This window comes from Bombina bombina, chromosome 5 (assembly GCF_027579735.1).
Source record: "Bombina bombina isolate aBomBom1 chromosome 5, aBomBom1.pri, whole genome shotgun sequence".
NCBI classification, from domain to species: Eukaryota; Metazoa; Chordata; class Amphibia; order Anura; family Bombinatoridae; genus Bombina; species Bombina bombina.
Window position 1 is genome coordinate 1,085,262,480 of NC_069503.1, and position 26,134 is coordinate 1,085,288,613.

The 26,134-nt window shown below is 36.2% G+C and overlaps 1 protein-coding gene across 1 annotated transcript in view; it reads left to right on the forward strand.

The window, feature by feature from the left end:
• The window catches only part of TG (thyroglobulin), a 535,242-nt gene that overhangs the window by 123,393 nt on the left and 385,715 nt on the right, over window positions 1–26,134 (forward strand). The window contains exons 16-20 of the mRNA XM_053715949.1: window positions 4,540–4,740; window positions 6,402–6,605; window positions 16,372–16,526; window positions 16,701–16,860; window positions 21,900–22,124. Coding sequence (XP_053571924.1) covers window positions 4,540–4,740; window positions 6,402–6,605; window positions 16,372–16,526; window positions 16,701–16,860; window positions 21,900–22,124 — 945 coding nt within the window. The remainder of the gene's footprint in view (window positions 1–4,539; window positions 4,741–6,401; window positions 6,606–16,371; window positions 16,527–16,700; window positions 16,861–21,899; window positions 22,125–26,134) is intronic.

Below are 26,134 nucleotides of genomic sequence, written 5' to 3' on the forward strand. Positions count from 1 at the left end.
ATAGAGCATGCAATTTTAAACAACTTTTCATTTTACTTCTATTATCTAATGTGCTTTGTTTTCTTGTTATCCTTTTAACAAAAGCATACCTAATTAGGCTCAGGAGCAGCAATGCATTATGGTGCACATATTCCTGTAGTACTTTGCTGCTCCTTCAACAAAGGATAACAAGAAAATGAAGCAAATTTGATAATATATGCAAATGGGATAGTTGTTTAAACTGATATGCTCTTTCTGATCATGAAATAAAAAAATTGGGTTTCCTGTCCCTTTAGATTCAGTTTTAGTAAATAAACACAAATATATATTTTTAGCTTACACAGAAACTGAAATATCAGAGACTGTAACACATTGTTGCCTGCTTCATAAGTTCAGAATAGAACTCATTTTATTTTGTGATTCAGATAGAGCATACAATTTTAAAGAACTTTCCAATTGACTACTATTGTTATATTTTCCTTTCTTTGTTTTCTTGTTATCCTTTGCTAAGAAGCAGGACTGAAAGCTCAGGAGTGTGCACGTGTCTGCAGCACAATATGACAGCAGTTTAGAAAGAATATTATACATTAACAAGAGCACTAGATGGCCGCACTATTTCCTGTCATGTAATGCTTCAGATATGTGCACGCTACCTATCTAGAGATCTCTTCAACAAAGAATAACACAAGAACAAAGCACAATTGTATTCTCTATCTGAATCAGGAAAGACATTTGAGTTTCTTTTCTTTTTAACCCCTTCATTGTAAAGGACAAGAAATTTTGGAAAGTTGGCTTAAACCATATTCAATATTTTTAAGCCTTTCATGGCATTTTAGGGGTTAACCCTGTCCTTATTCTTATGAAATTATCATTTTAACCAAATAGCGCTTATTGGGAGCAAATGAAATACAGGACGATCCTTTGGCATTTGCCAGACATCCTTAGGTGTTTTTAAATAGTGGGAAATGAAGGAATAGAAAACCATGATATGGGGAAGCGTTTGATGGAGCTTTACCTATTACCAGTAAAATTGGAAATGAATCGATACTGATTGTAATCATTTTATAGCGTTATCAGACTTTATAGCAAAACAGTACTGATAATTAAAGGGAAATGAAGTCCAAAATGTTTCTTGCATGATTCAGACAAACCATATTATTTTAAAAAAATAAAAAATAATTACATTATCAAATTTGCTTTGGTCTCATGTTATATTTTGTTGAAGAGATACCTAGGCACACGAAAAATAAAAGGATTTTAATGGATTTTCATTCTTATCAACATTTGATTGTCCAAAATGAATGTCCACATGATATTGTACCAAACAAATTACACTTTCAGCGCCTTCAACCGTCTGCAGCACTACATAGCAGGAAAAGTGCTGCTATCTAGTGCTCTTGCTAGTGTATAACATTTTACCAAAACTGCTGCCCTGTATAGTGCTGCAGACACATGCATGCCCTTAAAGGGACACTTTTCTTTTGTAATTCAGAAAGAGCATGCAATTTTAAGCAACTTTCTAATTTACTCCTATTATCAAATTTTTTTCGTTCTCTTGCTATCATTATTTGAAAAAGAAGACATCTAAGCTTTGTTTTGGTTTCAGTACTCTGGACAGTCCTTTTTTTTTATAAAGTTTTTATTGAGGTTTTCAAGTTAGACAATGGTAAATAAGGCTTTAGACATATTATTGTATAAGAGACATGTTTCTTCAAAACATAATATAGGGCTAGATGGCCATCTGAGCTTAACCTGAGAGCAATCATGGAATAGTTACACAGACAGAGGTACAACTATTATCATATCACATAGAAATAAATGACAAAAACATGGTATATAGGTTAATATAAGCATGAAAGTAAAAATAGACAGTCTATAATACAGTTAAGCCTGTGCTAATTAAACCTCATTTTCTATATTATATGTTATGTAGGGGTAACTACTGTCTAGGCCTCTTATGGACCCGCTAACTTAGAGTAAGTATATATAATGGTAGTTACCCAGGCACCAACTAATGGTCTGAGACATATATATATATATATAAATATTGGCCGAAAAGATCAGAGTCATTATATGGTGATCTGAAGTGTCAACTGGGGTATGGGGTGGTGGGATACAGTGGACAAGAGCCACTTTAGAGGGGTTATTAGATTATGGGCCTAGGAGAACTGCTAGAAGCTGGCACTTTCACACAATGAATCAGCTGACTAGAGGGGTTATATCAGAGCTGTTATATTGTACAATAAATCTATAGGTAGGGCTTATTATCTATAAGAAGAGTGTGGTTTCAATGAGGCAAAAATGTGAGTCTTTCTATAAGTGAGTTTTTTTTTTAAATATGTTGGCATAAGGTAGATCAAAACATGTTAAACATTTGAGAAGGGAATCACTTTACACGACTATATATGAGATTTTTAGGGTCCCCAGGATCCCCAGGATGTACCCCTCCTGCAGTGTGTGTCGAGTATTTAATATACTTCCCTCCCCCGTCTGTTAGATAGAATGCTGCCCCAGCCGCTGACAGCATCCCAACCAAAATAGTCTGCATTAGAGTAAGGATGAGGAGGGACCTACAATCAATATACATTATATGGGTACCAGAGAAGAGCTCAGAGGGGAAAGATTATGTAATTATATGTAAGTCCTGTGATGACCCTGGGGATCAGAAATTGATTTTGCTTAGTCAGTAAAGAGTGCCCTGTAGTTGCTTTAGTTGAGTATAAACCATTAAAATAGGACAAGCTAAACATTGAAAATCTTTGCAAGACAGAGGCGTTATATAAACCTTGATAGGAATTAAATAAAAACGCTTTCCCTGGTAACTAACTTTTAAACTGGAAAGGTCTAAAAAACATATCTGAAACATAAACATGTTATAAACATTAATCAGTATAGATTAGGTGAGAAAAAGGAGCAGTCCTAGAATATGCAGGTGACCAGGTAACAAGTAGGGAGCAGTTATAAAACTGAAAGTTACAAGTCCTGTAAAAAGAGACATTTTAGCCAATTCCGGATTTAAGTAAGGTCCAGTAAAAGGAAATTAAGCTCTTGCAGTCTCTGTACAGCCTTAATGACCGGTGCTGGGGTAGTGGGGAATTAATCCTGGTCGTAATGCAGGAGGATCGCAACCTCCGTGTGGCTTCTGTGTGGGGTAGGCGCCAGTATGGAGGATTCACTTGTTCTTTTCGCGTACCTGCTGGAGATCAGGGAGAGCCCGTAGGCTGCTACGAGTGGTGTTCTCAATCTGGCAGGTTGAAGCTTGCCCGGCCCTTTGTCTCTTGTTGCTGATGTGAGACAGCTTAGGGATCGGGTGAAACTGGTCATTATCCAGTGTGCCTTCCTCTCTAGTTACAGAGTAGTCTGTGGTTGTTGATAGGGGAGCTCTATCGCTTCTGCGCCATAGTTCACGCTGTGAGGGCTGAAGACATTGCAGGGTATCACGCTGTGAAGGTTGAAGACACTGCTGGGCGTGGTATAATACCGCAAGCAGGCTCCGTTTGAGATCTAAGTAGCTGGCGTCCATATTGCGGACAGTGAGATCCTCCTGAATGTCTGAATGTTCCATAGTTTTGAGCACTTGAGAGAGGTGCAGTTAATGAGCCGCAATCCAAGTGGGTTAAAGGGTCCAGCTTCAATTACTATTATTGTCAGTCACTATTATCTGTTCTCCAGGCAGAATAATAAATACAGAGAAGTGGGGGAGAAGGGGGGGGTTTCTGCGGCCCTGCGTTGTTGCAAAAAGGAAACCAAGTACATAACACGCTGCTATAGGTTTTGGCTTAGGTGATCACTGCGTGTATGCCCGGTTCTATCGGAGGGCTGTCTGGCTTATTTCCCCTCTCTGGGGGACACGAATATGTCAACAATAGTCACTTACTGCCTTTTCCAGAGCAGGGCCGCGTCATATAGGAGCGTTGCATCGTAGTCCCCCTTTCTCATAGCTGATTAAATTCACAATCTCTCACATCTCGAGTGTTTCCAGCTGAAATGGGAGCATTTTGGTGTAAAATATTTGGGTGGTTATTCATGGGATGCAGGTATAATGTGAGAATAAGCGGGAGCTTCTGAATGCTGTGTCTGCTCTTCTCGATGGCTAGCTCCGTCCCCTGGACAGTACTTTTTTATTGGTGGATGGATTTTCTCCACCAATCAGCAAGGACAACCCAGGTTGTTCACCAAAAATGGGCCGGCATCTAAACTTACATTCTTGCTTTTCAAATAAAGATACCAAGAGAATGAAGAAAATTTGATAATAGGAGAAAATTAGAAAGTTGCTTAAAATTTCATGCTCAATCTGAATCCCGAAAGAAACATTTTGGGTACAATGTCCCTTTAAGCTTAACTCTTTGCTTTTCAACAAAGGACAGCATGAAAATAATGAAAACTTGATAACAGAAGTGAACTGAAAAACTGTTTATATTTATATGTTCTATCTGAATGATGAATATACATTTTTGGATTTAAGTCCTTTGACAAATAATTAAAGTTAGATATTTACAATTTGCTATATATTCTGACTTTCTGATTTTTAAACTATGTTAATCATCCATATCTTTCTAGGTCCAGGTGACTGTACCATCTTGAAATCTGAGGTTATTGATCGTAATGTTGGCACTGGCATTGTGCCAGAGTGTGGGCAGAATGAAGCTTTCTCGCCAGGGCAGTGTGAGCAGGATATTTGCTACTGTCTGTTTCCCAATGGCGAGGTGGCATCTGGAACACAAATAAATATATCAGAGAGGGAACGACCAACTTGCAAAAGTAAGTAATAGACACAATGGTTTAAGTACTTCTTGTTGTATAATTGTTTTATTCAAGTCAAACTATACAACATTGCAATCTAACCTGTTTATCAAGGAAGGTCAGAAATAAGGATAATGAGTTGTTAAATTGACCGCAAAATCCTGTAACCTGTGTGTGTTTGTTCCTAAGAAAATGTTTTTTTTAAAAAAATATTTAATAGCATAAATATCATTGATTAAAATAAATAGTAATTTTTCCTTTACGTTTTAATTAGTTAACATCAGTTTCAGAAGCAGCAATGCGCTACTGGGAGTTAGCTGAACTTGTATGGTGAGCCAATGACAAGAGGCATATGTATATCCACCAATCACCAGCTAGCAACCAGTAGTACACTGCTGCACCTGAGCCTATTTAGATGTGCTTTTCAACAGAGGATGCCAACAGAAAAAAGTAAAGTTCAAAATAGAAGTGAGCTAAATTACAAGTGGTGTACTAACGGTTACGCAGAGCAATATCGGGTTCTTTCCAGCTCTTTGCGCACGCATGAGGTCTCAGGTGTTAAAAAAAAAAAAAAAAAGGACTGCAAAGGGCTTAAACTTAGAGATACCAACATACATATACATGTTATATATATATATATATATATATATATATATATATATATATGTTCTTCACATAGGGGAATATGTTCTAAGTATTTTTGATATATATATATATATATATACCTCTGATGAAGCGCATGCGCGAAATGCGTCAGGTGTCCAGTTGTGCTTTCACCTGTGTACTCACAACTTTGATAAATAAACTGCAACTTTGAACAAGCCTGTTGTCCTTGGATTAGCCTCCTCTTTTTTCCCTTGGGGATTCTATGCTTCTATATATATATATATATATATATATATATATATATATATATATATATGTATATGTGTATATATATTTCATGTCGGGTTAGCGCACTTGAGTAAATGTGATCAGGTTAGCGCGACTTGTTGGGTGTTATTTTTTCCCCCCACTTTTGTGCTTCATTAAAGTCTATGAGGAAATAGATTACCGAGTTCGCAATATTCGAAGTTCGTTTTTTTTTGCATGCGTCGGGTTCGCACTTGTGCAAAAACCTTTTATTTTACTTCTAGTTAAAATATTGCGCGATCGGGAGCGATAAATAGCTCAGCACTTGTAATCTAGCCCTCTGTATGAACCAAGAAAGTTTTACTTTGACTTACTTTTTAAGAGGTTCACAACTGGCTGGTGATTACTGGATATATAAATATGTCTCTCCTGATAGGCTCAACAGCCCTGTCCTTCTCAGGACCAGCAATGCATTGCATCTGGGTTCTCTATGTTAACTGTGTAGACAAACCCCTTCCAGAGGTTAAACAAAGACAAAATGAATTTTTAATTTAAAAATTAAACACTGGATTGAAAAACAACATTTTGTTTTTACACTTGTACTTATTTTACTTCTGTTTTGCTTGAGATTTGTCAAACAATATAGATTATGAGGGTTTCTATAAAAAGTTTTTAGATATATTTATTAAAGTTTAGAGATATATCCGAAAGTACAGATGGCATTTTCACAGGCCTGACTTAACTGATTACCTTACTTTAGATAAAGATATATAGTGATGTATTATTATAAAGTGATTTATATTAACTATACCATATCTGAATGGCAGGTCCCATGTGCCCGTTTTCTTTTGGCACCAAAGATATAAAGCATGGCGCTATGTTTTGTGAGGAAGAGCCTGGGGATTTGTTTCAGAACTGTCAACTGGTTTGCCGTAAAGGTTACTGGAATGTATTTTCTAGAAAGACATTTATATGCGACAAAAAAACTCAACGCTGGGTTTCACAATCACCTCATCGCCTGTCCTGCCAAAGTACGTATTGCCTTAGTGAAATGGCAGTGTGAAATAATGAGTTCACTAGCAGAATAATGTTCTCAAGCAAATTGTTGTTTGACAGTCTAGTGTATAAACTATCATGACTTAAAGATTATTCAAATTTGAAGCTTTGATTGCATTGCAGATACCTTTCTAAACCTTACTGAATTATGTAACATCTTCTTATGTTGAAAGAACTGAGAATTTTTAATTTATTTAGGTTTCTTAAGCTTTATTTCGAACTGTTAGGAAAGCAGGGTAAATAGATAAATCGACAGTGCAATTTATTCAATAAAATGTTTTAATAATTGAATATGTTCTGTCTACAGGGAGTGCAGAATTATTAGGCAAGTTGTATTTTTGAGGATTAATTTTATTATTGATCAACAACCATGTTCTCAATGAACCCAAAAAACTCATTAATATCAAAGCTGAATAGTTTTGGAAGTAGTTTTTAGTTTGTTTTTAGTTGTAGCTCTTTTAGGGGGATATCTGTGTGTGCAGGTGACTATTACTGTGCATAATTATTAGGCAACTTAACAAAAAACAAATATATACCCATTTCAATTATTTATTTTTACCAGTGAAACCAATATAACATCTCAACATTCACAAATATACATTTCTGACATTCAAAAACAAAACAAAAACAAATCAGTGACCAATATAGCCACCTTTCTTTGCAAGGACACTCAAAAGCCTGCCATCCATGGATTCTGTCAGTGTTTTGATCTGTTCACCATCAACATTGCGTGCAGCAGCAACCACAGCCTCCCAGACACTGTTCAGAGAGGTGTACTGTTTTCCCTCCTTGTAAATCTCACATTTGATGATGGACCACAGGTTCTCAATGGGGTTCAGATCAGGTGAACAAGGAGGCCATGTCATTAGATTTTCTTCTTTTATAACTTTTCTTGCCAGCCACGCGGTGGAGTACTTGGACGCGTGTGATGGAGCATTGTCCTGCATGAAAATCATGTTTTTCTTGAAGGATGCAGACTTCTTCCTGTACCACTGCTTGAAGATGGTGTCTTCCAGAAACTGGCAGTAGGACTGGGAGTTGAGCTTGACTCCATCCTCAACCCGAAAAGGCCCCACAAGCTCATCTTTGATGATACCAGCCCAAACCAGTACTCCACCTCCACCTTGCTGGCGTCTGAGTCGGACTGGAGCTCTCTGCCCTTTACCAATCCAGCCACGGGCTCATCCATCTGGCCCATCAAGACTCACTCTCATTTCATCAGTCCATAAAACCTTAGAAAAATCAGTCTTGAGATATTTCTTGGCCCAGTCTTGACGTTTCAGCTTGTTTGTCTTGTTCAGTGGTGGTCGTCTTTCAGCCTTTCTTACCTTGGCCATGTCTCTGAGTATTGCACACCTTGTGCTTTTGGGCACTCCAGTGATGTTGCAGCTCTGAAATATGGCCAAACTGGTGGCAAGTGGCATCTTGGCAGCTGCACGCTTGACTTTTCTCAGTTCATGGGCAGTTATTTTGCGCCTTGGTTTTTCCACACGCTTCTTGTGACCCTGTTGACTATTTTGAATGAAACGCTTGATTGTTCGATGATCACGCTTCAGAAGCTTTGCAATTTTAAGAGTGCTGCATCCCTCTGCAAGATATCTCACTATTTTTGACTTTTCTGAGCCTGTCAAGTCCTTCTTTTGACCCATTTTGCCAAAGGAAAGGAAGTTGCCTAATAATTATGCACACCTGATATAGGGTGTTGATGTCATTAGACCACACCCCTTCTCATTACAGAGATGCACATCACCTAATATGCTTAATTGGTAGTAGGCTTTCGAGCCTATACAGCTTGGAGTAAGACAATATGAGACAAAGAGGATGATGTGGTCAAAATACTCATTTGCCTAATAATTCTGTACTCCCTGTATTTTATGCAGGAATACTTTGTTATTCTGTGAACTTAAAGGGACAGTCTACACCTTAGTCATCTTAAAGTCTTACCTTAGATTTAGCTGCAAATAGCCTCCTGCATCTTTTCTATATCATGTAGCAGGAATTGTAAAAATGTTATTTTAAAATGAATATTGTTTCTGGCTATTTTGAAAAGGCTGCCAAGCTCAGCCCACTGATGACATCATGATCTGGACTGCATATGGCATCCAATCACAAAAGTCTCACTAGTTGGATTCAACAGACTGTCAATGCTATTAAGCATGCCTAGATGCAGCCCAGATTGTGATGGCTGATGGGCAGAGCTTGGCAGCCATTTCAAAGAGGCCAGAAACAATATTCATTTTAAAATAACTTTAAAACTTGAAATTTTGAACTAGATAATTTTAGTAATTTTCAGACTAGGGGGTCGATTTATTAACCCTTTGAGTGCTAATGACGGCTCAGAGCTGTCACAGAGTTTCCCATTCTGGTGCTAATGAAGGCTCAGAGCCGTCACTAGCACTCTCCCACCTTGAGGGAGATCTGGGGGTTCCCACCCACTCCTACCCCAGTGATCGTGCCTGTAGAGTGACAGGCATTGCCGGGGCTTCCCGTTTTGCGTGGTGACGTCACGCGCAATAACGTGATGACGTCACCGCACAACTTTATTTATACTTAACAATGTTAAGTATAGGAGCAGGGGGCATGCTGCTTAGAAGCATGTATCTCAGGCATTTAAGCAGCTACAGACCCCCAAGACCCACCATTGGAAAAGTAATCGCCTAACCTTTCCAACATTGTAAGTCTTGGGGGTCTGAAAAAAATAAAAAAAAAGGAAAAAAATAAATTGTTAAAATTTTTTATAAAAAACATTAAAAAATCTTAGCACCCAAAGGGTTAAGCAGCGGATGCTACATCGAAGCCTCATCGTAGCATTTAGCTACAGCGAATCATGTCTGCTTGACCATTAATAAATCTGCCCCTAGGACATCAAATAAATTGCAAGTTTTACAAATAGCAATATGTGGATATTTATACAATGCTACAACCAAAACAACTGTTTCAAACTAGTCAGGAAAATGAAAGATACAGTAATATAAGTTTTAATAACTTTGTACTGTAAAATTTTAATGTAGATCTAATACTGCAAGATGATACAAAATTACAAAAATAAGATGTTTTACCTTTTGATTTTCAATTATGAATTTTTATTGAACAGTATAGGTATAAAATCCTGTTGTCTGTTTTTTTTATATATTTTTTGAAGTGAATTTTTGCTAACTGTGTATTCCTTTGTCCTTTCATTCTATTGGCTGATTTGAATTTGAAGAGTCAAATCAACCAATAGGAATGCAAGGGTACCCAAATATAAAAAGCGTACCTCACATGTAATTGGCAAGAGTCCATGAGCTAGTGACGTATGGGATATACAATCCTACCAGGAGGGGCAAAGTTTCCCAAATCTCAAAATGCCTATAAATACACCCCTCACCACACCCACAATTTAGTTTTACAAACTTTGCCTCCTATGGAGGTGGTGAAGTAAGTTTGTGCTAAGATTTCTACTTTGATATGCGTTTCTCAGCATTTTGAAGCCCGATTCCTCTCAGAGTACAGTGAATGTCAGAGGGATGTGAAGGGAGTATCACCTATTGAATGCAATGGTTTTCCTCACGGGGATCTATTTCATAGGTTCTCTGTTATCGGTCATAGAGATTCATCTCCTAACTTCCTTTTCAGATCGACGATATACTCTCATATTCCATTACCTCTTCTGATAACCGTTTCAGTACTGGTTTGGCTATCTGCTATATGTGGATGGGTGTCTTTTGGTAAGTATGTTTTCATTTACTTAAGACACTCTCAGCTATGGTTTGGCACTTTATGTATTTATATAAAGTTCTAAATATATGTATTTTACTTATATTTGCCATGATTCAGGTTTCAGTATACTTCCTTTTGCAGACTGTCAGTTTCATATCTGGGAAATGCATTTTTTAGGAAAATGTATTTCTTACCTGGGGTATAGTCTTTTTGCAATTGACTGTCATTTTAAATTTGCGGGCAGAATTAGGCTTGCGAGGGCGCAAGATGCCAAACTATATTGCGTCATTTTTGGCGCAAGATTTTTTTGGCGCAAAGTTACGTTCGATGACGCAAATTAGTCATTTCCGGCGTCTTTGTCAACGCTGAGTCCTTTCACAAGGTTGCGTCTTCAATAACGCGAGTGTTTCATGTCTGGATGTTGTTAGCTCCAAAAAATTTATCTGATTGTGCGTCATTCTTGGCGCCAAATATTTTCATAATTTAAACCCCATTCCTATATGCTTCTTGCCTTTTTTCTCTATCAGAGGGCTATGCTGTTGCATTTTTTCCCATTCTTGAAACTGCCATTTAAGGAAATTGATAATTTTGCTTTATATGTTGTTTTTTTCTCTTACATTTGCAAGATGTCTCAATCTGATCCTGTCTCAGAAATAATAATAGTAATAGTACATTGCCTGTTGCTGTTCCTTCAACATCTAATGTACAAGATATACCTGTGAATTTATAAGAATTTATTACTGATTCTATTCAGAAGGCTTTGTCTGCCATCCCGCCTTCTAATAAATGTAAAGGTCTTTTTAAACTTCTCATAAAGTTGATGACATTTCAAATGACCGACAACATACTGAATTATCCTCCTCTGATGAGGATCTATCTGATTCAGAAGATCCTTCCTCAGATATTGACACTGACAAATCTACTTATTTATTTAAAATGGAGTACATTCGTTCTTTGTTGAAGAAGTGTTGATTATATTGGATATTGAGGAGACTAGTCCTCTTGATATTAAAGCTAGTAAATGTTTAAATTCTGTTAATAAACCTCCTGTGTTTTTTTCAGAGTTTTTTTTACAGTTCCTGATGCTATTTCTGATATGATTTCTAAGGAATGGAATAGGCCTGGTACTTCTTTTATTCCTTCTTTAAGGTTTTAAAAATTGTATCCTTTGCCAGCAGTAAGATTGGAGTTTTGTGAAAAGATCCTCAAAGTTGATGGGGCTATCTCTACTCTTGCTAAACGTACTACTATTCCTACGGAAGATAGTATTTCTTTTAAAGATCCTTTAGATAGGAAACTTGAATCTTATCTAAGGAAAGCTTATTTATTTTCAGGTCTTCTTCTTAGGCCTGCAATTTCTTTGGCTGATGTTGCAGCTGCTTCAACTTTTTGGTTGGAAACTTTGGAGCAACGAGTATTGAATCATGATTTGTCTAGCATTGTTAACTTGATTCAACATGCTAATAATTTAATTTGTGATGCCATTTTTTTATATCATCAAAATTGATGTTAAATCTCTGTCTTTAGCTATTTAAGCTAGAAGAGCTTTGTGGCTTAAATCTTGGAATGCTGATATGACTTCTAAGTCCAGATTGCTATTTCATTCCTTCCAAGGTAATAAATTATTTGGTTCACAGTTGGATTCAATAATTTCAACTGTCACTGGGGGGAAGTTAGATTTTTTGCCTCAAGATAAGATCTAAGGGTAAATCTAAAGCTTCTAACCGTTCGTTCTTAAATAAGGAACAGAAACCTAATTCTTCCCCAAGGAATCTGTTTCCAATTGTAAGCCTTCTTCAATTTGGAATAAATCCAAGCCATTTAAGAGATCAAAGCCAGCCCCTAAGTCCGCATGAAGGTGCGGCTCTTATTCCAGCTCAGCTGGTAAGGGGCAGATTAAGATTTTTCTAAGATGTTTGGATCAACTCGGTCCAAAAATTATTGGATTCAGAATATTGTCTCTCAGGGGTACAGAATAGGATTCAGAGTAAGACCGAGCCTGTGAGAATATTTTTTCTCTCACGCATTCCAACAAACCCAGTAAAGGCTCAGGCTTTCCTTTAGTATGTTTCAGACCTGGAGTTATCTGGGGTAATCATGCCGTTTCCGTTTCAGGAATAGGGTCTGGGGTTTTATTCAAATCTATTCATTGTCCCAAAGAAAGTAATTTCATTCAGACCAGTTTTGGATCTAAAAATTTTGAATCGTTATGTAAGAATACCAACATTCAAAATGGTGACTATAAGGTCTATTCTGCTTTTTGTTCAGCAAGGGCATTATATGTCCACAATAGACTTACAGGATGCATATCTTCATATTCCGATTCATCCAGATTGCTTTCAATTTCTGAGATTCTCTTTTTTAGACAAGCATTACCAATGTGTTGCTCTTCCTTTTTGGCCTAGCGACAGCTCTAGGAATCTTTTCAAAGGTTCTTGGTGCCCTACTCTCTGTTATCAGAGAGCGGGGTGTTGCAGTGTTTCCTTATTTGGACGATATCTTGGTACTTGCTCAGTCTTTACATTCTGCAGAATCTCACACGAATCAGCTACTGTTGTTTCTTCAAAGACATGGTTGGAGGATCAATTTACCAAAAAGTTCCTTGATTCCTCAGACAAGGGTCACCTTTTTAAGTTTCCAGATAGATTTAGTGTCCATGACTCTGTCTCTAACAGACAAGAGAGATTGGTTTCAGCTTGTCGGAACCTTCAGTCTCTATTATTCACTTCAGTAGCTATGTGCATGGAAGTTTTAGGTCTCATGACTGCAGCATTGGACGCGATTCCCTTTGCTCATTTTCATATGAGACCTCTCCAGCTTTGTATGCTGAATCAATGGTGCAGGGATTATACACGGATATCACAATTAATATCCTTAAATCCCAATGTTTGACTATCTCTGACTTGGTGGTTAGATCACCATCGTATAGTTCTAGGGGTCTCTTTGGGTCGTCCAACCTGGACTGCGATCACAACAGATGCAAGTCTTTCAGGTTGGGGAGCTGTTTGGGGATCTCTGACAGCACAAGGGGTTTGGAAATCTCAAGAGGCGAGATTACCAATCAATATTTTGGAAGTCCATGCAATTTTCAGGGCTCTTCAGGCTTGGCCTCTGTTGAAGAGAGAACCGTTCATTTGTTTTCAGACAGACAATATCACAGCTGTGGCATATGCCAATTATCAGGGGGGACTCACAGTCCCCTAGCTATGAAAGAAGTATCTTGAATACTTTCTTGGGCGGAATCCAGCTCTAATTTCTGTGGTACATATCCCAGGTGTAGACAATTGGGAAGTGGATTATCTCAGCCGTCAGACTTTACATCTGGGGGAGTGGTCTCTCCATCCAGATGTGTTTTCTCAGATTGTTCAGATGTGGGGTCTTCCAGAATTAGATCTGATGGCTTCTCATCTAAACAAGAGACTTCCCAGGTACCTGTCCAGGTTCAGGGATCTTCAGGCGGAAGCAGTGGATGCGTTGACACTTCCTTGGTGCTACCAACCTGCTTATATTTTCCTGCCTCTAGTTCTTCTTCCAATAGTGATATCCAAAATCATCATGGAACAGTCATTTGTATTGCTGGTAGCTCCAGCATGGCCTCACAGGTTTTGGTATGCAGATCTTGTTTGGATGTCCAGTTGCCAATCTTGGCCTCTTCTATTTTGGTCGGATCTTCTGTCTCAAGGTCCGTTTTTTCCATTAGGATTTCAAATCATTAAATTTAAAGGTATGGGAATTGAACGCCTGGTGCTGAGTCATAGAAGTTTCTCTGACTCAGTGATTAATACTATGTTACAGGCTCGTAAATCTGTTTCTAGAAAGATTTATTATCGAGTTTGGAAGACTTATTTTCATGGTGTTCTTATAAATTTGCTTGGCATTCTTTCAGAATTCCTAGCATTTTACAGTTTCTTCAGGATGGTTTGGATAAGGTGTTGTCTTCAAGTTCCTTGAAGGGACAAATCTTTGCTCTTTCTGTCTTTTTTCACAGAAAGATTGCTAAGCTTCCTGATATTCACTGTTTTTAACAGGCTTTGGTCCGTATCAAGCCTGTCATTAAATCAATCTCTCCTTCTTGGAGTCTTAATTTGGTTTTGAAGGCTTTACAGGCTCCTCCATTTGAGCCTATGCATTCTTTGGATATTAAACTACTTTCTTGGAAAGTGTTGTTTCTTTTGGCTATCTCTTCTGCTAGAAGAGTTTCTGAATTATCTATTCTTTATTGTGAATCTCCTTTTCTGTATTTTCATCAGGATAAGACAGTTTTGCGGACTTCATTTAAATTCTTTCCTAAGGTTGTTATTTCTAACAACATTAATAGAGAAATTGTTGTCCCTTCCTTGTGTACTAATCCTAAGAATTCTTTGGAGTAATCCTTCCATTCTTTGGATGTGGTAAGTGCTTTGAAATATTATGTTGAAGCTACCAAAGATTTCAGGAAGACTTCTAGTCTATTTGTTATCTTTTCTGGTTCTAGGAAAGGTCAGAGGGCTTCTGCCGTAAAGCTTTGGTTTCATTCAGCGTATTTGGGGTCGGGTCAAGCCCCATCTCAGAGAATTACAGATCATTCTTCTAGATCAGTCTCCACTTTGTGGGCATTTAAGAATGAAGCTTCAGTTGATCAGATTTGCAAAGCAGTAACCTGGTCTAATTTGCATACATTTACTAAATTCTATCGTTTTGATGTATTCGCTATTCGGAAGCAGTTTTTGGTAGAAAAGTTCTTCAGGCAGCTGTTTCAGTTTGATTCTTTTGCTTATGTTTTAAGTTTTTTCTTTTTATTTAAAGAGAATTAACTTATATTTTGGGTTGTGGATTATTTTTTCAGCGAGAAATGGCTGTTTTTATTTTTATTCCTCCCTCTCTAGTGACTCTTGCGTGGAGTTCCACATCTTGGGTATTGCTATCCCATACATCACTAGCTCATGACTCTTGCCAATTACATGAAAGAAAACATAATTTATGTAAGAACTTACCTGATAAATTAATTTCTTTCATATTAGCAAGAGTCCATGAGGCCCACCCTTTTTGTGGTGGTTATGATTTTTTGTATAAAGCACAATTATTTCCAAATTCCTTTGTTGATGCTTTTTACTCCTTTCTTTATCACCCACTTCTTGGCTATTCATTAAAATGAATTGTGGGTGTGGTGAGGGGTGTATGTATAGGCATTTTGAGGTTTGGAAAACTTTACCCCTCCTGGTAGGATTGAATATCCCATACGTCACTAGCTCATGGACTCTTGCCAATATGAAAGAAATTAATTTATCAGGTAAGTTCTTACATAATTTATGTTTTTTTTTATGGTAGTTAGGATTCATTTTGTAATTTTTGTGTATTTTAATTTGGGTTAGGGGGTTTAGGTGTTAGTTTATGACTTTGCTTTGTGGGGGGCTGGTAGTATAGGGGTTAATATTATTATTTTGTGTTTGTGATATGGGGCTGGCAGTTTAGGGGTTAATAGTATTATTTAGTGTTTGTGATGTGGGGGGCTGGTGGTTTAGGGGGTAATAGTTTTATTTAGTGTTTGCGATGTTGGGGACTGGTGGTTTAGGGGTTTACAGTTTTATTTAGTGTTTTCTATGTTGGGGATGGTGGTTTAGAGGTTAACAGTTTATTTAGGTACTTTGCAATGTGGGGGGTGGCGGTTTAGGGGTTAATAGTTTATATAGGTACTGCAATGTGGGGGGTGGCGGTTTAGGGGTTAATAGTTTAGGTAATTTGCAATGTGGGGGGATGGTGGTTTAGGGGTTAATAGTTTAATTTATGGGTGTAAGTGTACGCTGTAATATATTTTGTTATGTTTTGTGCAGCTTGTTATTTTCTGTAAACAGTTAACCACAGATATAGCCCATTGTTTAAAATCCCTTTAATATGTCAAGATAGATAAAGATTTTATTTCCAATTTTCTAACTGAAAATCATGTGCTTGAGTGGTATAATTCCATAGACTTATTAATAGGACAAAGGTATCTGTTATATAATAGATTTAATGTTAGGTTTATCCAAACTTCTGGTTAACAAAGTATCATGGTGTCTTTTTCAGAAGCACAGTCCTTCCAGACAGTGAAAGCTCAGGCTGACTTTCAGGTGATTCTACCCAGTACTAAAACATGTATGGCTGATTACTCTGCATCACTTCAGGCTTTTAGGACATTTCTACTGGATGATTTAAAGGCCAGAGGATTATGTCATATTCAGGTGAGAGTAACAAAAATAGATACAGGCAAGAGAGACCTAAGTCTACTCTAAATAAGGAAAACTGGATTGGTTTAATAGGAAAAATAACAAAAATTGAAACAAGTATCAGATAATACTGAAATAATAGAAATAATTTCATTGCACTTTTTACTGAGTATATTTTTCACAAACCAGGTGAGCAGTTTTGGAAGTGGTGATTCAAAAGCAGTGCCAGTTTGTGATGAGTCTACAGTCTATGTTGAATGTCTATCAGCTGATCGCTTAGGCGTGAATGTGACATGGAGAGCTCAGCTAGAGGACATCCCACAATCATTGCCAAGCCTGCATGATATTGGTATGTCTGGTTTTATTAATAATAAAGATGTGCAAAACATAACTGCATCATACAGATATAGAAATATGTGAAAATAGAAATACTAGCATACTGGTGAAATTGATCTGTTGAGCTGTTGGTTAAAGGACTACTTACATTAAAATGTTTCATTATTGCAAGTAAAACATTATTGCAATATACAGTAATTGTTTATTTTGCAGCTTTTGTTGTAAAATACATCTAAAAAAATGTTTTTGTTTCACTTTCTCCCAGGGAGGCTTGGGTTAATACTTTAAGGCAATTTATTCAAGCTTTTGTTTACTTTTCCCTACCTCCCTAATCTTCTATGGTGTCACATGCTTCTATGTGGATTATCAGTTTTGTATCGACAATCATGAATGGCAAATCATTATTTGCAATAGTAACTAAGCTGAATCAGTGCAAAACCTCCTTAAGGGAATATAAGAGGGCATGCTACGCCAGTCTGCACATGTGCAAACAGAGGTTGTGCTATATCTAAATATTAGTTTGTGATTGGTTAGCAGGAGTTATTTTGTTCTGGGGGACAGGGACATCAGTGAAAAAAATAAACACAAAACAATATACTCATTTGACAAAATAATGCTGCAGTTTTCATTGCAAAATGATTCTTATGTATGAAGGTTCATAATCATGTTGTTTACAATTTGTGATTAATGTCCCTTTAATCGGCTAAGTGTGTTATGTGTTTAGATCTTAAGGCTCAGTTTCACTTAAATAAGTTCTATTAAATTAATTAATAGGGTCTGCAGGCTAATCCTCTTAGAAAGCAAAGATAATAAAAAATAACCAAACTGGCTTTTATGTCCCTGATGCAAATCCAATATTAATAAGAAAAAAATACTTAAATCAGATGCTAAAAAAATCTGAAAATATTAGTCTGCTTGGCATCTCTTACCACATAGATAAATGGTTTTCCCATATTTCAATGTTAATTGTAACATACATAACATTTATAGCTTGGCTTTTTACAAATGATGATATCATCACTGTCATACTTATACTTGTGAGAAAAGTCTGTAGTTACAATATTATCATATGCATGACTTAATTTATTGTGCAAACCAAACAATTACTTCCTTCCAAGTCAGCATAATATAACATAATATAACATTGGTAGTTACTGCTTACATTCTATGATGTCAGTTTTTTTTTAAGTTATAATTTTTTATTGATTTAAGCTCTGGATAATAAATTAGCTAATGGCTAATAGCTTTACCTAAGCGTAGAGAAAAGAAAACAGATGGTGCTCCGTAATAATTCCCGGATTTCAGTATAGAAAGTGTCCTACCTAGGGAGTGTTTTCAATATATTACATATTACTAGACATATATAGGGTGCTAACTAGAATGTATAAAGTAAGGCTAACCTGGTGACAATATCACCTGTTAATAATAATTGCTGTTTGTCTATAGGTAGAGTCTCTTGTAATTAAAGGGCACTTTAAATACAATTTTTGGGGTGTCATTTAAATACACAAAAGATACGTTTTTAACACCTGGAGCGAACATATATGGCAGATAAGTGCACCTCCTAAATAATTCTGCAGAGTATTGCTCAGAACTTACTGGTTACCTTTTACATCTAGCATGCGTAGCTTTCTACTCGCAATTTTACTCCAAAGGTAGGCTAGTGGTACATAATAGCTCTCATGTGTTGAGCATACAAAGCTGAGTTTAACCTAACATAAGCAGCTATCTTCCCCTTCCAAGTCTTATACTGGTCGATTGGGCTAATGCGTAAACCTGACTCCATAGTAAAAAACTATCTGATCAATATCGATTCTCAAGAATAAGAGGCACCAACAATAATATATATAGCTGTAAAATGTAACTTCTAGTAATAAAGCTAAGTAAGTAACATCATTAAACATAATAAACAGGCTGAAAAATAGAAACATATATCTAGCAACTTCTAAACCATGCAAGTGTCCATTAGTTATATAGGAGGTTGAGGCTAACATAGGGCTATCCCCTCCTATAACATGTTAGGCGGTCTATTGACTAATGTTTATCTTATCTTAGGTGAGAGGATCGTATGTTGATGTATATCTGGTGTTATGCTATCATAACTACTGTGCAACCCATATGTATGGCGTCATGTCTTACAATTCAACAAGAACATTAATCACATTGTGCAGCAGAATACATTAGAGCCTCTGTATTGGGGTAGTTACAACATATTTGTATAAGGGAAAACATGTGTTAAGCAAGAAACATCTCCACTATCCTTCAGTAGTAGTCAGCAGCACATATTGTCTCTCTGTATCACACAGCTGCCAGCCGCATAGTATAACAGTGAGCCATCATAAAAAGGTGATCATCATTGACTAGTACTATTTCTTAAGAGGTTACAACAATACAAACTATTCCCATATTAAACGTGTCAGCATACCTTTGGAACATGTATAACGTAGAGACAAACAACTTTAATCCACTTAGACAAATCCTTTAACAGAGGTTCTCAGCGTTGAGTAAGTGACTGTGAGCAAGGCAGCTGTCTCATACCGGTTTGCGTTACTAAGGCATCTAACATTGCTGTCATCATAGATGGTTCCCAGTGTTAGTAAGTACCTGTAACATAAAAACGTATCCTGTTGTCACATGGAGAAAAATAAACAAACAATGAAGTGACTTTCATATAAGGCATAGTATTCTAGCTCTGGTGAACTCCATGCCCAAGAGGGTTAAGGCAGTGCTGGAAAATAATGGTGGCCACACAAAATATTGACACTTTGGGCCCAATTTGGACATTTACAGTTAGGGGTATACTCACTTTTGTTGCCAACGGTTTAGACATTAATGGCTGTGTGTTGAGTTATTTTGAGGGGACAGCAAATGTACACTGTTATACAGGCTGTACACTCACTACTTTACATTGTAGCAAAGTGTCATTTCTTCAGTGTTGTTACATGAAAAGATATAATAAAATATTTATAAAAATGTAATGGGTGTGGGATACTGAATATACACATATTAACACATAAATATATATGTACTGTATATAAGCATATACATATATATTTACTAAGAACACACAGTTTCCATAGACCGCAACATACAGGCACTTTTTTTTTTCTAACACCCTACAGTCGCCAATTTTAGCCCCAAAATACTGCCTGGTGCAGTTGTTTTTTATTTTATTTTAAAAATGCTACTTTTTTCTAATAAAAAAAATATGTCTCTCTATTTCGAGGGCATTTTGGGCAATTTTAGAAAATTAATAGATCTAATCTCTGGTTAAGTTTCTGAGTGCTATTTGCTACAGCGAGCTTGTGGTAGCAATAACCAGCTACTTGTAATAGCTGGTTATTTATAGTACGCCCGCTAAAGGGCAAATTTGCCTTTTTGCAGGCATGCGACAATTTAGCGCTCGACTTGTAATCTAGCCCTTAATGGGGAAACGTGCCCAAAAAATGTTCTACCGTTTAAATGAAACAGGAGAATTTAAAAAAATAAATTCTAAAAAAAGTGAAATTAATTATTTTAAAATGAAATTAATAAATAGTTGATTAGCAGCTAAGGACAAACCTCCAAAAAGCATACAAAAGCCGGTATATAAAGCCCATACAGATCCTTTTAAAAAAAAAAAGAAACTTAGGCACCTTTTGAAATATTGACTTTTAAATACAACAACATTTTTTTTATATTCTCTGTTGGTTATTATAAAATATTTATTTCCTTCATAGGACATTTAACACTACTTGTTTTTGTGTTAAAGTGAAGGTAAACTTTGATGAATGAAAGCCCGGTTTTTAAAAATACTATTAAAAACAGGGGCACTTTCATTCATCAAAGTTTAGAAAGCAGCAGTTTTGATTAAAAACTTACCTCTCTTCTTTTCACAGCCAGAGTAGCTCCAACCCGGAGATCCTCTCTTCACATGTCAGCAATGACTAATTTGGCTTCCTCCAATCACGGCTTTCCCCCCAGGGGAGTCATTGCCTGAGGCCATGCTGTGATTGAAGGAAGCCGGATTAGTCATTGAAGAGAGGGGGAAGCTTCTCTGGCTATGAAAAGAACAAAGGTAAGTTTTTAAACAAAAAGGCTGCTTTCTAAACTTTGATGAATGAAAGTGCCCCTGTTTATAATAGTATTTTTAAAAACCGGGCTTTCATTCATCAAAGTTTACCTTCACTTTAAATTGTACTTTATCTGACTCTCCCTAAAGAGGCCAAAAAGTAAATTTTGTAACTTGCAAATCACATAGATGGTTTAGGCACTCTGCCACATTTTGAAAACTCAGGCTACAGGATTTGCTTTTCGGCCTTTCTAGGTAGCATTACGCAAATGAAAGTTTTTAAACAAATGCAAGAGGTCTTTAAGCCATTAAGATCCTGTATAGCCACTGTATGCTGGGCTGTTAGGGCGCCATTCTCAGTGCTGAGGTGCGACTGAGCTAATTCTGCCTTCCTCAGCAGTGAGACAGGCAGAAATAGTGTAATGGAGGACATCCCAGGCTATCTATAGTAGGGACAAGGTGTCCCTGTGATCCCATGCCTACTAGTGGGTTGCTGAAAGCCTGCATGTGAGGCTTGCGATCAGCAGTACAATAAGTGTCAAATATTCCAGTGTATACAGCCACAATGATTGTATACTTAAAATGGAGCTTTGATACTAGCATGCCCAGTGGATTCTGTTATCAGGCTCAGTTGCCAATCACTGGATGCCTCAGGAGGTAGCCCAGTGATGCTCAAAAAAGTGGCCCAATGGCTTGTCTTGGCCCCTCACCTTCTGTCCTGGTGAACACATTCAGTGAAAAATAATTGCAATAAGTATTATTCATTATTTTAAAGGATTTTACCTTTAAATCCTCTTTTTAACTTCATTTATGCAGTGAAACCAATAGTGAGCAAAAATGCCCAAAATTACTTGTGTTATGTAAGCATGGAAACTGGGACAAACCTTGGTCCTTAAGGGGTTAAAGTAATTTTAACAAGTCATTCTTTAATTTAAATGTCTTTGTATAGTAGACTACATAGTGTTGGAATTATTTATAACATCTTTTATTTATTGATTTAGAAACTGCATTTGTTGGAGAAGATTTGGTCGGACGCTTTTTATCTATTGTAAAATCTGGAAACTATACTCTGTATTTGGACTCCAAGAGGTTTGTGGGTGATACGTCTGTGCTCTTCCCACAAGATGATGATTTCAGTCTATCGCCACAAGTTACACTTAGCTGTGCAGACGGATTCCAGAAACACTTTAATTCTGAGATCGACTTCAGGAAATTGGGTGGATGCGGTATGTACTGTAATGTGTATCTTTTTAAGGGTGACCTCATCTATTGTAGGTGTTTTGTAAATTGTTTTACCGCACAGCGCACATCATCAAATGCAGTCTTTTATTTCCTATTCTGAACTTGTTTCTTGCACACTTGATATCAATGTCTGTTGCTAAGGACACTAAACACTAAAGTCAAAATGAAAGTTATATTCAGATAGAGCATGCAATTTAAAACACATTTCCAATATACTCCCATTATCAAAATGTGCACATTCTATTTGTATGCACATTTTCTAAGCTACTACTGAGTATGTGCAAGAATGCACTGTATATAAGTAGATGTATTTTGTGATTGGCTGAGGGCTATAATGTGATACAAGGGTCAAGAAAATTGTATTAACTTTGAAATTTGCCAGGAAGCATTCTTTAGCTAAATGCAAATTCAAAGTAAGTTATATAGCATTGTCTTTTTAATGTGTATTTTTCAGTTATTCATTTCCACTGTATTTAGCGGTCCTTTAATTATAGGGACAGTAAAGTCATTTTTATTAATGTATCAGAAATTATTCAATGCATTTGTTATAAAAATAAGAGTTGTTTTGCAGGTCCAATACCCCCCCCCCCTCCAAAAAAAAAAAGCCTCTTGACTGTTTATATCAGTTACTCAGCTGTGGCCGATTAGTGAAATATATAAATAAGATCTTGGATATATCAACCAATAACTGTGCAGCATGCAGGAGGGCACTGTATTCCCCGGAATGCATTCCAGCCTTTCTAGGGGGAGTGGAAACACTACACTTTTCAGATATAAATAACTGGAAAATTTGACCATTTTTTTTTTAACTATGTATAATTAAACTTTTGGGCCAGATAATGAGTGGAGCACTATTTATCGCTCCTACTCAAACATTAACTGTGCTAGAAGTAAGCTTTTTGTGCATGTCGGATACAGTGCGTATTACAAGTTGAAAGTAAAAAGTTTTTTCTTGCATGCTAACCTGATGCGCGCAAAAGTCGAAGTTAGTATATCGTGACTGCATTAATGTATTCCCCAAAGACTTCAATGGAGTGGAAAAAGTGTGGGGAAACAAAAATAACACCCTACTCGCTCATAAACCCGATCACGTTTAACCAATAATTCCAGTAAATACATAAACACTTTTTAAAAAAAATGAATATTGCATAAAAATTATGTTTCATGGTTTCATTTACTTAAAGGAGCAGTCTACTGTATTGTTTAAAAAGATAGATAATCCCTTTATTACCCATTCCCCAAGTTTGCATAACCAACACTGTTATATTAATTTATGTTTTACCTTGTATCTAAGACTCTGCAGACTTCCCCCTTATTTGGGTCTTTTGACAGACTTGCATTTTACCCAATCAGTGCTGAGTCTTAAATAACTCCATAGGAGTGAGCACCATGTTACCTTTATGGCACACATGAACTAGCACTGTCTAATTATGAAAAACTGTCAAAATGCAATGAGATAGGTGGCGGTTTTTAACAGTTTAAAATCAGTTTGAGCCTACTTAGGTTTAGCTTTCAGCAAAGAATACCAAGAAAAAAAGAAAAATTTGATAATATAAGTAAATTGAAAAGTAGTTTAAAATTGCATGCCCTATCTAAATCATGAACGTTTATTTTTTATTAGACTGTCCCTTTAAATGGGCTCCAATGCACTTAGATATATGTCTAGATAAATATACATATGTATTTATGTAGCAGATATATATATATACATATGTATTTATGTAGCAGATATATACTGTATATACATATGTATTTATGTAGCAGAGATATATACATATGTATTTATGTAGCAGATATATATATATATGTATTTATGTAGCAGATATATATACATATGTATTTATGTAGCAGATATATAAACATATCTATTTATGTAGCAGAGATATATACATATGTATTTATGTAGCAGATATATAAACATATCTATTTATGTAGCAGAGATATATACATATGTATTTATGTAGCAGATATATATATACATATGTATTTATGTAGCAGATATATACTGTATATACATATGTATTTATGTAGCAGAGATATATACATATGTATTTATGTAGCAGATATATATACATATGTATTTATGTAGCAGATATATATACATATGTATTTATGTAGCAGATATATAAACATATCTATTTATGTAGCAGAGATATATACATATGTATTTATGTAGTAGATATATATATATACATATGTATTTATGTAGCATATATATATATATATATATATATATATATATATATATGTATTTATGTAGCAGAGATATATTCATATGTATTTATGTAGCAGATATATATATATATATATATATATATACATATGTATTTATGTAGCATATTATATATATATATATATATATATATATATATATATGTCTGCCATCCCGCCTTCTAATAAACGTAAAAGGTCTTTTAAAACTTCTCTTAAAGTTGATGAAATTTCAAATGACCGACAACATACTGAATTATCCTCCTCTGATGAGGATCTATCTGATTAAGAAGATCCTTCCTCAGATATTGACACTGATAAATCTACTTATTTAAAATGGAGTATATTCGTTCTTTGTTAAAGAAGTGTTGATTACATTGGATATTGAGGAAACTAGTCCTCTTGATATTAAAAATAGTTAACATTTATATTCTGTTTATAAACCTCCTGTGATTACTCCAGAGGTTTTTCCAGTTCCTGATGCTATTTCTGATATGATTTCTAAGGAATGGAATAGGCCTGGTACTTATTTTTTTCCTTCTTCAAGGTTTAAAAAATTGTTTCTTATGCCAGCAGTTACATTGGAGTTTTAGGAAAAGATCCCTAAAGTTGATGGGGCTATATCTACTCTTGCTAAATGTACTACTATTCCTATGGAAGATAGTATTTCTTTTAAAGATCCTTTAGATAGGAAACTTGAATCTTATCTAAGGAAAGCCTATTTATATTCTGGTCATCATCTCAGGCCTGTATTTTCTTTGGCTGATGTTGCAGCTGAATCAACTTTTTGGTTGGAAAATTTAGCGCAACAAGAATTGGATTCTGATTTGTCTAGCATTGTTCGCTTGCTTCAACATGCTAATCATTTTTTTTTTGTGATGCCATGTTTTATATCATCAAAATTGATGTTAAATCTATGTCTATTTTAGCTAGAAGAGCTTTGTGGCTTAAATCTTGGAATGCTGACATGACTTCTAAGTCTAGATTGCTATCACTTTCTTTCCAAGGTAATAAGTTATTTGGTTCTCAGTTGGATTCGATTATTTCAACTTTCACTGGGGTAAGGGAGTTTTTTGGCCTCAGGATAAAGACCTAAGGGTAAATCTAAAGCTTCTAACCATTTTCGTTCCTTTTTACAAATTAAGGAACAGAAACCTAATCCTTCCCCCAAGGAATCAGTTGGAAACCTTCTTCAAATTGGAATAAATCTAAGCCATTTAAGAAACCAAAGCCAGCCCCCAAATCCGCATGAAGGTGCGGCCTTCATTCCAGCTCTGCTGGTAGGGGGCAGATTAAGATTTTTCAAGGATGTTTGGACAAATTCTGTCCAAAATCAATGGATTCTGAGTATTGTCTCTCAGGGGTACCGAATAGGATTCAGAGTAAGACCTCCTGTGAGAAGATATTTTCTCTCACGCATCCCAGCAAATACAGTAAAGGCTCAGGCTTTCCTGAAGTGTGATTGCACGGGCATTATATGTCTACAATAGACTTACAGGATACATATATTCATATTCTGATTCATCCAGATTATTATCAGTTTCTGAGATTCTCTTTTCTAGACAAGCATTACCAATTTGTCACTCTTCCTTTTGGCCTAGCGACAGCTCCAAGAATATTTTCAAAGGTTCTCTGTGCACTACTCTCTGTAATCAGAGAGCGGGGTATTGCGGTGTTTCCTTATTTTGACGATGTCTTGGTACTAGTTCAGTCTTTACATTCTGCAGAATCTCACTCGAATCAACCAGTGTTGTTTCTTCGATAACATGCTTGGAGGATCAAT